Genomic DNA, 12,540 nt, shown 5'->3' with positions numbered 1-12,540 from the left:
TCATCACAATTAATCTCATCTAGTCACAGACGTGTCATTTTTCCTTGTCCCGTAATTGCCAGCACTAGCATAGCTGAAATTTTCTGTTCCATTTCACCTATTTTTATAAACTGAGGGATAAAGGAAACCACTCTTTATATACATGTATATACTTTGAGAGGGACATCTGCGTTGAAAACAGATGCTAACCTCTGATTTTTTCAGTAATGACCTTTACTAGAAACCTACTTTTGCCTGTACATCCAGATAACGTATCCCCCCCCACCGCCCTTAAATACAGACTGAGAGTTGCACAGGTGGGTGATGGGCAAAGGAGTCAATTCTTGAGTGAGGCCTTAAAACCATGGAAGACCCCAATTTTTCCAACTTCATTGGGGCAGCTCAGGTCTGAGGTAGAACAAATCAGTGTCAACAGTTATTTTTGAAACTCTTGGCCAAAGAGCTTCGTTGCTGGGAGAGCCTTTTCAAAAGGTTGTAGTGTCCAGGTTGTTCCTCCAGGGGAATGGAGAAGGAAGGGTCCAGACAACAAAGTCCCTTTCCTGGTTCCTGAGGAAATCCCTAAATCTACACTTCCTTTTTGCTGGGATTTTAGTCCCAGAATCTCTCTGACTCGTGGCCTTGTGTGTGGCAGGTGCACTCCAGGTGTAGCAGCAGGGGCTACCCCACATACGGGCTGCTCATAATAACAGTGTTTGATGATATTTAAACATTTGCTTAGTTTTCTGTCTGTGACCTTCTCCTTTGTTCTCCCTCCTGCCCTGCTCCCTTTCATTCTCTTGCCTCACTTCTTCCCCACTGTCACCCGTCCAGTGGAAATTATCTGCCTCAGCTTGCTTCTTCCTACTTTTTTGCTTCTACTACTGTCAGTTCACAGCTCTCCCTCCTTTATTTTCTCCTTTATGTTCTTTCCTCATTTCTAGCTCTCTCTACTATTGCCAGCCTCACTTCCCTGCTTCTCTCATGCGCTCTCCCTCCGGCCTTATTACTTATTCCTGCATGCCTGTGGCTCAAACTCTCGCTGTGTGCGTGTTCAACACTTCTGCCTGCTGAACGCTGGAGCTCAGGAGCTCAGGACCCCATGGAGGAGCTCAGCTTTTCGCAGGATCTTGTTCCTAAGAACCAATTTCCATCCCAATATCAAAATTATAATGAAGTTCCAGCTATCTTCTCTTCCTCTTTGTACCAGAAAGTGCTGTGCCAAGCAATGCTGTCTCTGGGTATTACTAGAAGAGACGTTTCAACCCATATTCCACCAGTCTCTGCTGAGCTGTGCCTGTTCTGAAGGTTTTTGTGGCCTTTCCTGTTTTTGCACTATTTTATTTCCACCATGAATGCTTGGATCTGTGAAGTCTGGCATTCCTAGCCTTGCAGGGAGGAATTTGCCCTTACTCGAGCTCTGTCTGATTGACTGATCCTCTTCTCCAGCATTTCAAACTCATCCCATCCTTAGTGCTAGAAGAGCCTTCCCACCTCCATCGCACGCAGGTTTCCTCCTAGGGAGAAGGCAGGGGTGGGATCAGCCCCTCGAGCTCATCTCACACCTCAGAAATGCCACTATGGGCAGGTCCAGCAAAGCAGCCGTATTGGAGCGTTGACTTTTTGATGTCAGGCCTCGGGTAGCAGCTGAAAGGCACATGCCGTGCTCGGTGCCAGCGATTCCTCTGTAAGAACCGCTTTCGTGCCGTTCCCACGGTGCATCACCTCTGCTGACCGCCGCTCTGCTCCTCATTCCTTCTGGCCCACCCAGTAGAGAGGACACGTGCGTGGCCAGTGGGTGGGACGCTCCCCTCTCCCCCATGCTGTGGTTCAGAAGGGGATCCCATTCCCCTGTGCTCACCTACCTCGCTCCTGCCTTTTCTCTGCCCCCTTGCCTCCCCCCAGCACCCGCTGGCCTCTTCCTCCCACCACGGGCAGCCGCTCAAAATAATCCCCCGTGAAACCTCTTAATTCTAAGGAGCTATTTAGGGAGCTGTACTCAAATCCCTCCAAAATCCTCTTTTCCCGGAGGGCTGTGAAAAATAAAATAAATGCCATTGCCCCCACCCTCACTGCAGCAGCGGGGGATGATGGGGGGCGATGGGAAAGGCAGGATTGCTTTGCTGCTGCTCAAGAGCCGCTCCCCCTGGAGATGTGGGTGCAATCTTCTCCCCCTGGAGAGGGGAGCTCTTCCTGCTGCCATTCTCCCAGATGTTCTCCAACAGCTGGCAGCTGGTTGTAAAACACGTGTGGCACGTCCACAACAGGATACCGATGCCGTGTGGCGCTGTAAGGCTTCGGCTAGCCGACCGCCGCGTTGCTTGTAGTCTCTCCACACCTCTATTAAACGATGTGTTGGGTGCAGTTGTGCTGTGCGTCGGAGGGTACCCTCAAAGCCAGCGTCCTTCTGGATGAGCAACTTGTCCTTATCCCTCTCCTGTCCCGGGGGGAATTCTCTCTGGGACCCTGGTTGCATTTGGTGGTGATGGACAAATGGGGAGGGGGGTCTATGCCACTAAGGGGCACAGCCGCTGTGGTTTTGCTTGTATTGAGGGCAGTGGCCCCACGGGCTACCAGGTCACTCATGGCAACAGAGCTTGCACCAAGTGCACTGCCTGCTTTCCTCAGGAGCTGAGAGCATGGATCATGGCGCTCAGCGCTGGATGACAATACTGGCACTGGAGGCCAGGTGGTGTGTCCATACAGCATGTTTGTCCTCTCCCGATGTCTGATCCCGCCTGTGTACAGCTCCAGGTATTGATCAGAGTCTACCTGAGCAGCTCAGGGGTAGGACGAAAAAGCTTGGAAGCTCTGAAATCTACTGATGACACGTGGGAGCTAGGTCTTAAAAATGAGTGCAAGGACCATGCTGATCATTGCACTGCTTCAAATCCCTTGGAAAGGCAAGAGAAGCAATGTCAAGGGAGGGCTGAAAGATGGGAGGGCTCCTGTGGGGGCTGGCTACCATCTCCCCTCCACCATCTTGTCCACAGCAGCAGCTCCATCCTCTCGCTCTCCTGTCTCACCTTCTCTAGCAAGAGGCTTGCCTGCCCATGCCAGCTTTTCTCTCCTCAGCCCTGCTTGGTGCCAGTGACTGGTCAGCCCCAAATCTCCTGCACTGCCGGTTGCTGGGCCAGGGAATGGCCACAGTGGGCAGGCTGGCAGCAAGCAGTGGGGTAGGATCTTCAGAGTCTGGGGTGCCACCCCCTCCCTGCTCACCCAGCCACTCCTGTGCAGGGTCCGTGCTTCCTCTTTCCCAGGAGACTCCCACCACCTCCATTAGCAGCCCTTCTGCCTGGTGCGGGCAGCCAGTGCTGTTTCATTGGCATCTAACAGGGGGTGTCAGATGCTGTCCTCTACCCTGCTGACAGACTCCGTTGCCTCAAAGGAGGAGTACGAGGATGCTGTGAAAGCAAAAGCCACAGCGCTGTACACCCCATGTGTCCAGTACTATGTCCAGCTCTGGAGCCCTCAGCACAAGAAGGACATGGACCTGTTGGAGCAGGTCCAGAGGAGGGCCACAAAAGTTATCAGAGGGCAGGAGCATCTCTCCTATGAGGACAGGCTGAGAGAGTTGGGGTTGTTCAGCCTGGAGAAGACAAGGCTCTGGGGAGACCTTATAGTGGCCTTCCAGTACCCGAAGGGGGCCTACAGGAAAGCTGGGGAGGGGCTGTTTGCAAGGGCGTGTAGCAATAGGATGAGGGGCAATGGTTTTGAACTAGAGCAGGGTAGGTTTAGATTAGACATTAGGAAGAAGTTCTTTACAATGAGGGTGGTGAGGCACTGGCACAGGTTGCCCAGAGAGGTGGTGGCGGCCCCATCCCTGGAGACGTTCAAGGCCAGGCTTGATGAGGTTCTGAGCAACCTGATCTAGTAGAAGATGTCCCTCCTTACTGTAGGGGGGTTGGACTAGATGACCTTTAAAGGTCCCTTCCAACCCAACACTTTCTATGATTCTATGGTTCTACGATTCTATGTTTTAACAGCTTTCCTCCACTTTCTGCTTCTTTAATAGTATGTTAAAGTGGTGCTTGTGGTCAGAGGTCCAGGCAGGTGTTGGACATGCTCAGAGCTGCACAGGGGCAGTGGCTTTGCCACCCTGGCCCTCAGGGTTTGTTCACCCCATCAGGAGCAACCCCCGGGGCTGGTGTCTCTCCCTCCAGGGCATCAGGTGCCCTCTCCAGCATAGGTCCTCTTATGTCCCCACCCATACCCCAGTGGTGTGCATCAGGAGAGCTGCCTGCAGGGCCATGTGGCATTTTCCCTGGCTCTAGTGCTTGCCCTGGCACATCCCAAGGGGCTGGGACCCATGTGCAGCTGTTAACAGCTGGATAAAATGTTTTGAGCCCCACGGCCATGCCCATGGGGAAGCCCCAGGTGGTGTCCCCAGCGCAGACACCCGAGTGAGTGTCAGGGGACAGGGTTGACATCCTGGTGTCCCCACCACAGTGCTGGCTGAAGCAGCACTGCTGAGGGCAGCATGGGGCTCCTGCCAAGCAGCCGTCCATCAACCCTGCAATGCTGTCAGCCAGGAAGTGTCCATGTCTGGAGACGCTCAGGAGAGGTTAGTGCTCTCCCCGCCGATACCTGACAGCCGTGACGCTGATGGAGATGCCTCCCGACAGCCCGGCATGATGCTGCTGCGCTGCCAAGAAAACAGCACCGGCCATGGCTGGGGCCCTGGGGAGCAGCCCTGGCCCCTTGGCTCGCTGCAGCCTGGCCACGGGGGCAAAGCCACAGCCACTCACAGGGGAGCACATGTCCCTACCATGGCCCATGGGGACGAGTAGCCCTCACCCCCATGGCTGTAGGCTTGTGCACAGCAGCCATGGAGGGGTTCATCCTGGCCGTATTCCTGTTCCACAGCAGCTTTCTCCAGGGACCTGTGGGGGAGTCCAGGTGTTTGTGCTTCCAGATGAGAAAACCCAATTCAGCAGAAGGTGCCTGAGTCACTGGTGTAATGATAGCAGGGAGGGGCTGGCCTCAGAGGGCTCCATAGCCACACCACAGGGCAAGTAACCTACCTGGGGGACATTCCTGCCTGGACATTGCATCCGCCAGCAGAGCAGGTGTCATGGTTTAATTCCAGCCAGCAACTAGGACCACACAGCTGCTCACTGACGCCTTTCACACCCCTCCCCGAGTAGTGTAGGGAGAAGAGGGAGAAAAGAAAGGGGAAAAAAAAACCCAAAAAACTCATGGGTTGAGATAAAGACAGTTTAATAGAACAGTAATGGAAGTAATGGAAGAGGATAATAATAATGATAGTAAAAGAATATACAAAATAAAGTGATACAACACAAGTTGCTCTCACCACCCAATGATCAGTTTCCCAGCCCGTCCTGAGCAGTGATCACAGATTCCCGGCCAACCCCCATTTATACACTAATAGACATAACAATATAAATAACATACATCTATACACATCTATGGTATGGAATATTCCTTTGGCCAGCTTGTCCTATCTATGCTCCCTCTCAGCTTCTGTGGGAAAAAGTCCTTGACTAATGTTATCATCACTTAACAACAACTAAACCAGTATGTGTTATCAGCATTATTCTCATATATATCCAAAACACATCAGCCACTAGGAAGAAAATTAATTCTGTCCAGGCTGAAACCAGGACAGCAGGGCACGGCTGCCTGGCTGGATGTTTTTCTCCCTTTGAAGGGTGAGTGGCTCAGAGAAGGCTTTTGGCCCGTTCGCACTGCATTGTGCTGTTTGGGAAAACACAAACACCCCCGCCATGACCCTCTAAAGAAAAGCACCCATGAGTTTCGTGCTGACGCTGCTGACCCAGCTTCAGACAAAAACCTGCCCCATATTTGTCCAGATATGGGGTTCTTCAGTGTAAACTCAGCCCTTGCCATCAGCCTGAAGAGCGGTGCCTCCCATCTGCTCAATGGCTCCAAAGCTGCATACACAGTCTTGGAGGTCCATCAGCCCCTGCGCCAGCCCTGGGGGATGAGGGGCAGGACACGGGGACACCCAGGCCTCAGCATGCCTGCAGTGCTGGCCACCTGCCCATCCCCAAAGAGCTCGTGTGCTTTCGGCCACAGCTTGCCCTTGTCAGCATGGCTAAGCCCTCCACGCCTGCTTGTGCATCCCTCTCTGGCACATGCTGGTGGACGCCAGTGGATGCCTCTTTAAAAATAACTCCTCTGTGGGGACAAGGACAAGAGACAGAGAGGGACAAGCACTCTTGGTGGGAAGGGGACAACATCCCCCTCTGCCTCTCCTGACAGTGCCATGACGTCCCAGCCGAGCGGCCGCTCCAGGTCGGTGCTAGCCCAGCCCCATGGCAGGGATCCGTCGATGTGCTTTAGAAGCACATTTTGTCCTGCAGGAAGGAGAGAAAGAGAGCCGGCATCTCTGTCCCCCCTCTGCGCTTACAGCAAATGAGGGGATTAGGAATTATAATCCAAGAGCCTTATTTTAAAGCGGCTTTTCGGCTCTGTGAGGGGAACTTCAGTGTGATGCTCCTAGGGGAGCCGGGTGACAGAGCAGCTATCACAGCCCCAGCCGCTGCAGGTGCTTGGGTAGCTGAAGCTCAGTGGTGCCCACTGGGATCTAGAAGGGGCTGCACCGGGTGATGCTTGGGCAAGGAGAAGGGTGTAGGGGAGAGCGAGGGGCTCTGCAGCCCAGGGGGTGTCCCGTGGCTGGGCATCTGCCTTGGCACTGCGGAGCGTGTCTGAGTGCTGGGCAGGTGCTGCCGATGGATTTTTCAGGGGTTTCTGGATGCTTTGATCTTTGAAAAGAAAGAAGGGTCTATTTCTTTGGGAGTGGAAGGCATTATTAGCCACTGCGTTAGCCACCACCATTTAAATGGGAGCGTGCTGGGTGGGCAGCACAGCCATGGTGAGAGATGTGCCGCAGCCCGGTCCCCCTGACAGCGCCCCAGCCACTGCCCCGTGGGGTGCCACATGCATCCAGCCCCCCCCCGGGGATCCCCCATCCCCAGTAGCACCACAATCCCCAGGACACCCCCGAGCTGAGGGGACCTCTCTTCAGGGCAGAACCCCGGGATCTGAGAGAGAGTGGATGCTGCTGGTCCCTTGCGGCAGCATCTGCTCCTGGGATGCTGAGTGACAAACTGCACAAGCTGAAAGTGTCCTGTGGCCCCGGGGAAGCTTTTGCCCCTCACCGCTGGCAGCATCTGCCCTGGCAAGGCAGCGTGATCTTTCTTCCTTCCTTTGCACTTTTTCCCTCTGCTCCTTCCTCCCACTGTATTCATGGCAGACCCGTGTGAAGTGTTAGAAAACTGCTGGTTTTTTTTTTTTCCCCTGGCATCTCTGCTGCCTTTCCCTCTGCTAATTATTATAGCAATGCCTCTTCTAGGGCAAGTCGACAGATGGCCGGGGGTTTATCTTTGAACAAGCTATTTAATAAGGGCTCCTGCTTTTCCCTTGCACATTTCTTTCCTGGCTGCTTGTCCTGAGCTGCTGGATGGGTTGTCCTTTTCACTGGGGATGCCAGAAGATGTGAGCTGAGGCTGAAGGCCGAGGTCAGATCCCAGGGGATGGGTTTTTTTCTTTCCCTTTAGAAAGGGAAGATAATTCTACCTGGGCTCATGTGGCCCTTACTGCACAATGCTCTTCCCTCTCTACAAAAAGATGTGATGGAGAACCAGTCCCCACAGGGAGGTGAGAAGGGCTGTGTCAAATGCTGGGTCCTACGAGGCATATCCTAAGTGTGCAGAAAGCCGATGTAAGCGCTGAAACCAGCATGCTGCCCGCTCATGGCGGCTGAAATCCGTCTCACAGGAACCGACCCGTGCTCTGGCTCATGCTGCCATCGGCTGTGCAGCTTTGCTGTGGCCCACTGGGTGCAAAGAAGGTAATTCCCGCTGTAGGCGGAGGGTGACAGGCTGTGACAGGGAAGACGAAGGAGAGCTAAGGTGTCAGGGATCGGTCAGCCAGTAAATGGGGCTGAAAGCTCACTTTCAGAAAGCTCAAGCTGGGATTTCCCCCCCCACACAATGTTGCTGACTCCCGGGCTCTGAAGGGGATGTACAAGGGTCCAAAACCTTCTGGGCCTGCTCCAGGAGCAATGGGAAAGCTTCCCTTTGCACAAGAGCGAAGACTGGGGAAACGGGAGGAGGCTTTGGGCACCAGCCACTTTTTGGCAATGCCTCAGTGGAGACACCAGCACCGGGCACCAGGCCCTGGTAGGGCCAGGCTCACTTCAGGGACATTTTCCCTGTTTTTAGCAGGCTTTCTCTGCATTTGGATTTCCTAAAGACTTTTCAAAGCCAAGTGTCCTGGGGAATTGATAACATTAGCACCTAGCACCTAACCAGCAAGAGGGTTAGCCTGGGTCTGGGCTCCCTGCACGGCAGGGCTGCAGCACAGCTTGCTGTTTTGTTTTCCTCTACCTTTATTTCCCTCTGCCTGGGAAGCTGAAGAAAGTTTTGGTGGCTTTTCTTGCCTTTTACTTGTATAGTTACACTGGTTGTAACATCACCTGTCCCAGGTTGCTCCTATTTCTGCCAGGGCTTCTTGTCCTGGCGGGGAAAAAGCCCTGCTCGTAGCGTCCCAGCAGGGCCAGCATCCAGCTCACTGCCGTCAGAGGCCGTCTGGCAGCCCCCCCGCTACGTCCTCATGTTGGCGTGGCCTGCACTGGGCTTAGCTTTTTTGGGCTTAGCCAGAGCCAGCACAGAGATGTCTGCTCAGAATATATGGATTTGTGTTCTCCTCCAGGGAACATGTTGTCCTCCTCCTCCTGTGCTGCCCCAAGTGCTTTGCTCCAAGTTTTTTTTATGGGATGCAACGAATAGCTCATTTCAAAATTGTGGCGAGGGGAGGGAAGGGGAAGCAGTTCCCCTGTCGCAGGCAGCAGCGGGAGGCAGGAGGCTGCGGAGGCAGCTGTGGCGGGGGGTTACCAGCAGTGAGAGGGTGGCCGTGGGACGAGTGAGCATCCCGGTACCGTACTGTCTGTCGGGCTGCGCATCGGCTGAGCAGAGCCCTGCAAAGCCTTCGCCTTTCAGCACACGTCGCCCTGGCCTGACCTGGCTCTTTCCCAGCCAGCTGTGCAAAATGGCACGAGGTGGCAATGGAAGGGCACGGACGGCTTTAGCGCCCCGCGGGTGGGCACCAGTTTGCAGCGGGGTGTGGGAGGAGGCTGCCCTGTTCTCTCTGATTTAGCACTTGTAAATTCATGAGAGTGGCAAAGAGGGGGCCACCAGCTCAGGGAAATCCTGAGCGTGCAGCCGTGCGAGTAGAGGAGAGAGGAAATTTCTCCTGTTGCTGGCACTGTGTGAGTCCTATTTGATCAGCAAGTCTGAGTAGTCAGCATGAGGCTTCTGCGCATTTGAGATGAGGAGCTGAAATGTACTGAAAGTTCAAGCCTTCCATACTGGGAAGGAATAGGAAGCTTTACATGGAATATCAGGATGGGCACATTTCACCTAAAGTGTTTTTGCTTCTACAGCTTTGTCCCTGCAGTCCTGTGGAGGAAGATCCTTCCCTCTCCCCTTCCACTCCCTTTTTTTTTTTTTAAATGAACTTGTTTGGGAGACCCTATTCTTCATGAGCAGAAAGGCTTAGGAAGATGGGACACTTGTTTTCAAGAAGTCACTGATGACTGTGCCACACTGTCACACCCCAAGGCTGGAGCACGGGTGTTGCATAAAATAAGAACCTACCCTAAATGCTTGAGAACAATCCCAGCTCGTGGATTGTATGAATTAAGGCAGAGAATACAGCTCCTCAGCCAGCTTTCAACCTCAGTTGCACTCGTCAGCTGCAAGAGAGATGCTCCAAGACTGGCAAAGTGTGACAGAGCTCCTAAACTGGTTAAATCCCACAGCCTTACTCACCAGTCATCCTCATCCTTGAGCCACCTGCTTATTTCCAGCCACCTTTCTTAGGTCGGGCAGGAGTATGGCCACGACTACGGATTGCTAGACTCAGGATCGGGGCAGTGACGTACAGAGGGGCACTTCTCCCCCAGCAGCTGGCGGTGACAGCAAACCTGAATCTGTGGGGAATGGTGGAGCCCGACTCCGCGATCAGCTGTGCCCCAGGCACCCCTGAGGCACCAGCACGGTCCTTTCTGAGTCGCCCAGGTGAGGTGGAAAGGGGCCCACCGTGCCCCGCACGCAGCAGTGACGTTGCAGGCACCGGCCCCTCACCGTCCCCGACAAGTTTGCGGTAACCTTCCTGCCGCCGCTCTGCTCCCCGAGGGCTCCGCTCTTCGCGTTGGCCTGGGGATGGGTATCTGACCCCAGGGACGCCGCCGGTGAAGCGGGAGAGAGCAGGCTGGGTAGCGCTGCGTTCAGCGGCAAGTCTTCTCCATCTTGCTTGACAGGGGGTGGGTGGAACCCGCTTACAGCAAAGCCCCTGCGGGATGCGCTTAATTTAAAGCCCGTCTTAAAAGTTTCAGAGAAAAACTGCGTCTCAAAATTCTCTGTGGAAAAGAGAACTCAACTCCGAACACGCCATGTGTATGTTATTGCACATTATGTGCACTGTATGGACGCAACAGTGTACAGATACAATGTGACAGTTGCGGTATATGCTTTTTGGATTGTAATCTCTTTGTACCAGCACTATCTATATGTGACTACATGGTATCCGTCCCAAAGGGACGGGCCATCTTCCGATTAATAACAGTATCTGCACATCGGAGCAAGTTAGTAGTATTTCACATATAGACAATCTGTTTTTATTGCTTTCATCTTTACAGCCAGGTGTGTGATCTAAACATCAGGCAGAAACCTCTCCAATAAACTCCTGTTTCAAACCATCATAGAAAATGACTGTTTGGGATGGGCTGATTTATAATATATCCATGGCACACAGAAACATAAACGGAAGCCTCTGCATTCCTGGGAAATTTCCTGTCTGCCTCTCAGAGGGATTTCTGTCCTCCCAAGTTTCACCATGGGCCTGGGGGTCTAAGAGATTCTTTGAAGCCAGCAAAGAATTTGCAACCTATAGACAGTGAGTTTTTTTAGCAGGAGCAATCTGAAACCAGCATGTATTCGACTCAGCTGCAAAGAAGTAGGTTGCCTTCCCCCCTCCATTGCAGAGGAGAGCTTTGCTTTGTGCGCACGTGTTTGTCTCTGCTCATCTCTCTCATCCCTGTGCAGAACTTCGCAAAGGTCGGTTTCATTAACCTTGGGGTTATGCTTTGTGTAAATAGGCGTGTATATCTGATTTGCATGGGAAATGTCATTTTCCTTACGTGTCTCCCATCCAAATGCTAACCAAGCCTCAGCCTACGTAGCTTGTGAGATGTGCCGCGGTGGTGAGAGCAGCCAGCACAGCTGTCCCGCTCAGGCAGTGCACGGCTGCACACGCCTGATATTTTTGTACAGCGTGTTCAGCTGTGGGGAGAGTAGAGGTGCCTACATCTTAGCTGCCGTACAGTCCCACGTGCTGGCGGAGGGTGTGCGCGTTCACGCACAGTGTATGTGCTGATGTCTCTGGGTGCAGGGGTTTCTCTGTGGCCAGCTGGCACCCAACGCACGCGTTGGCACGTGCGGCTTGTGAGGTTGCTCTCCTCGCCGCAGCAGGAGCGCGCAGCAGCCTGCGCTTCGCAGGGGCGTGCGGGCCTCCTTCCCCAGGGCGGGTGCAGAGCTACACAGGCGTGAGCAGAGGGTTTGGGGACGGCTCTGCTGTGTGCCAGCAAGATGGAAAGGAAGGAGCTGCAGCACCAAAGGGCTTTGCCTTCTCCCCTGCCCCCTCACCATTTTCCTCTCTGCCTCACTGCAGGGGTGAACTTCACATTGAGTTGCCATCTCTTGGACAAGATTATTTCTTCCTGGCTTCCTCTGGGTCTGATCCTCAGAGAGCCCGAGCGCTGAGCTAGCTCCTGCTGCATTCCACGAAAAATCAGCAGTAGCCTCAGTGGGCTGGCCCCGAGGCCAGCAGGAAGCCACGATGCCCAGCACTCCTTGGGAGCGCGGCCTTGGTGTGTCGCCCGTGCGCCTGCGCACGCCGGTGGAGCGCTGTGGCACAGGAGCGGGGGCTGAGGCAAAGAAGACATTAGCGCACAAGTGACATATCTCAATATAATTTCTAAAACTCTATTAATCGAACAGATAAAATACCTCTGATCTATTTTTGTTATTTTGTTACAAAATATTAGCCATTTGGACTCTTTGCTAGGTGTGACCACACCACTTTTCCCAAAGGAAGCTTTTCTTGGTGATATTTACAGCAGGAAACAGGTACAGACAGACAGGTGCTTTCAAAAGCCTACACACAGGTAACACTTCTGTTGTTAGTTTTTTTTAAAAAGACACATTCAGATGGGGTTGTGACTAGTTCTGAAGAGCTGGGTGACTTCCAAGCTGCTGTCCCAGGCGTGGCTGTGAAAGAGCGGGCAGGACAAGGACAGCTCTAGCTCACGAAACACTGCTGGCAGTCCCTGGAGCCTCCACCAGCACAGTGTGGCAGCTGGTGGAGTGGGAGATGGAGGAGCTTGCTCAGCAACTTGCATTTCAAAGCAGAGACTCTGCCAAGCAGCAGCTTCCTTGATTTAGGGCTCAGATTTGTTTTGGAGACCTCACAAACACGTGCAGATAGTTGCAGGTGGAGCCTTCTGAAAAACATGTA

The 12,540-nt window shown here is 53.5% G+C and overlaps 1 protein-coding gene across 1 annotated transcript in view; it reads left to right on the top strand.

Moving 5' to 3' along the window:
• The window catches only part of LOC141742146 (sodium- and chloride-dependent GABA transporter 1-like), a 40,109-nt gene extending 29,382 nt beyond the window's left edge, over nucleotides 1-10,727 (top strand). The window contains exon 14 of the mRNA XM_074583710.1: nucleotides 9,407-10,727. Within this exon, the coding sequence (XP_074439811.1) occupies nucleotides 9,407-9,475 (69 nt within the window). The 3' untranslated portion in view covers nucleotides 9,476-10,727. The remainder of the gene's footprint in view (nucleotides 1-9,406) is intronic.
• Nucleotides 10,728-12,540: the final 1,813 nt, after the last annotated feature.

The sequence above is a fragment of the Larus michahellis genome, chromosome 1 (genome assembly GCF_964199755.1).
Source record: "Larus michahellis chromosome 1, bLarMic1.1, whole genome shotgun sequence".
Lineage (NCBI taxonomy): Eukaryota > Metazoa > Chordata > Aves > Charadriiformes > Laridae > Larus > Larus michahellis.
This window is presented reverse-complemented; position numbering and strand designations above follow the sequence as displayed.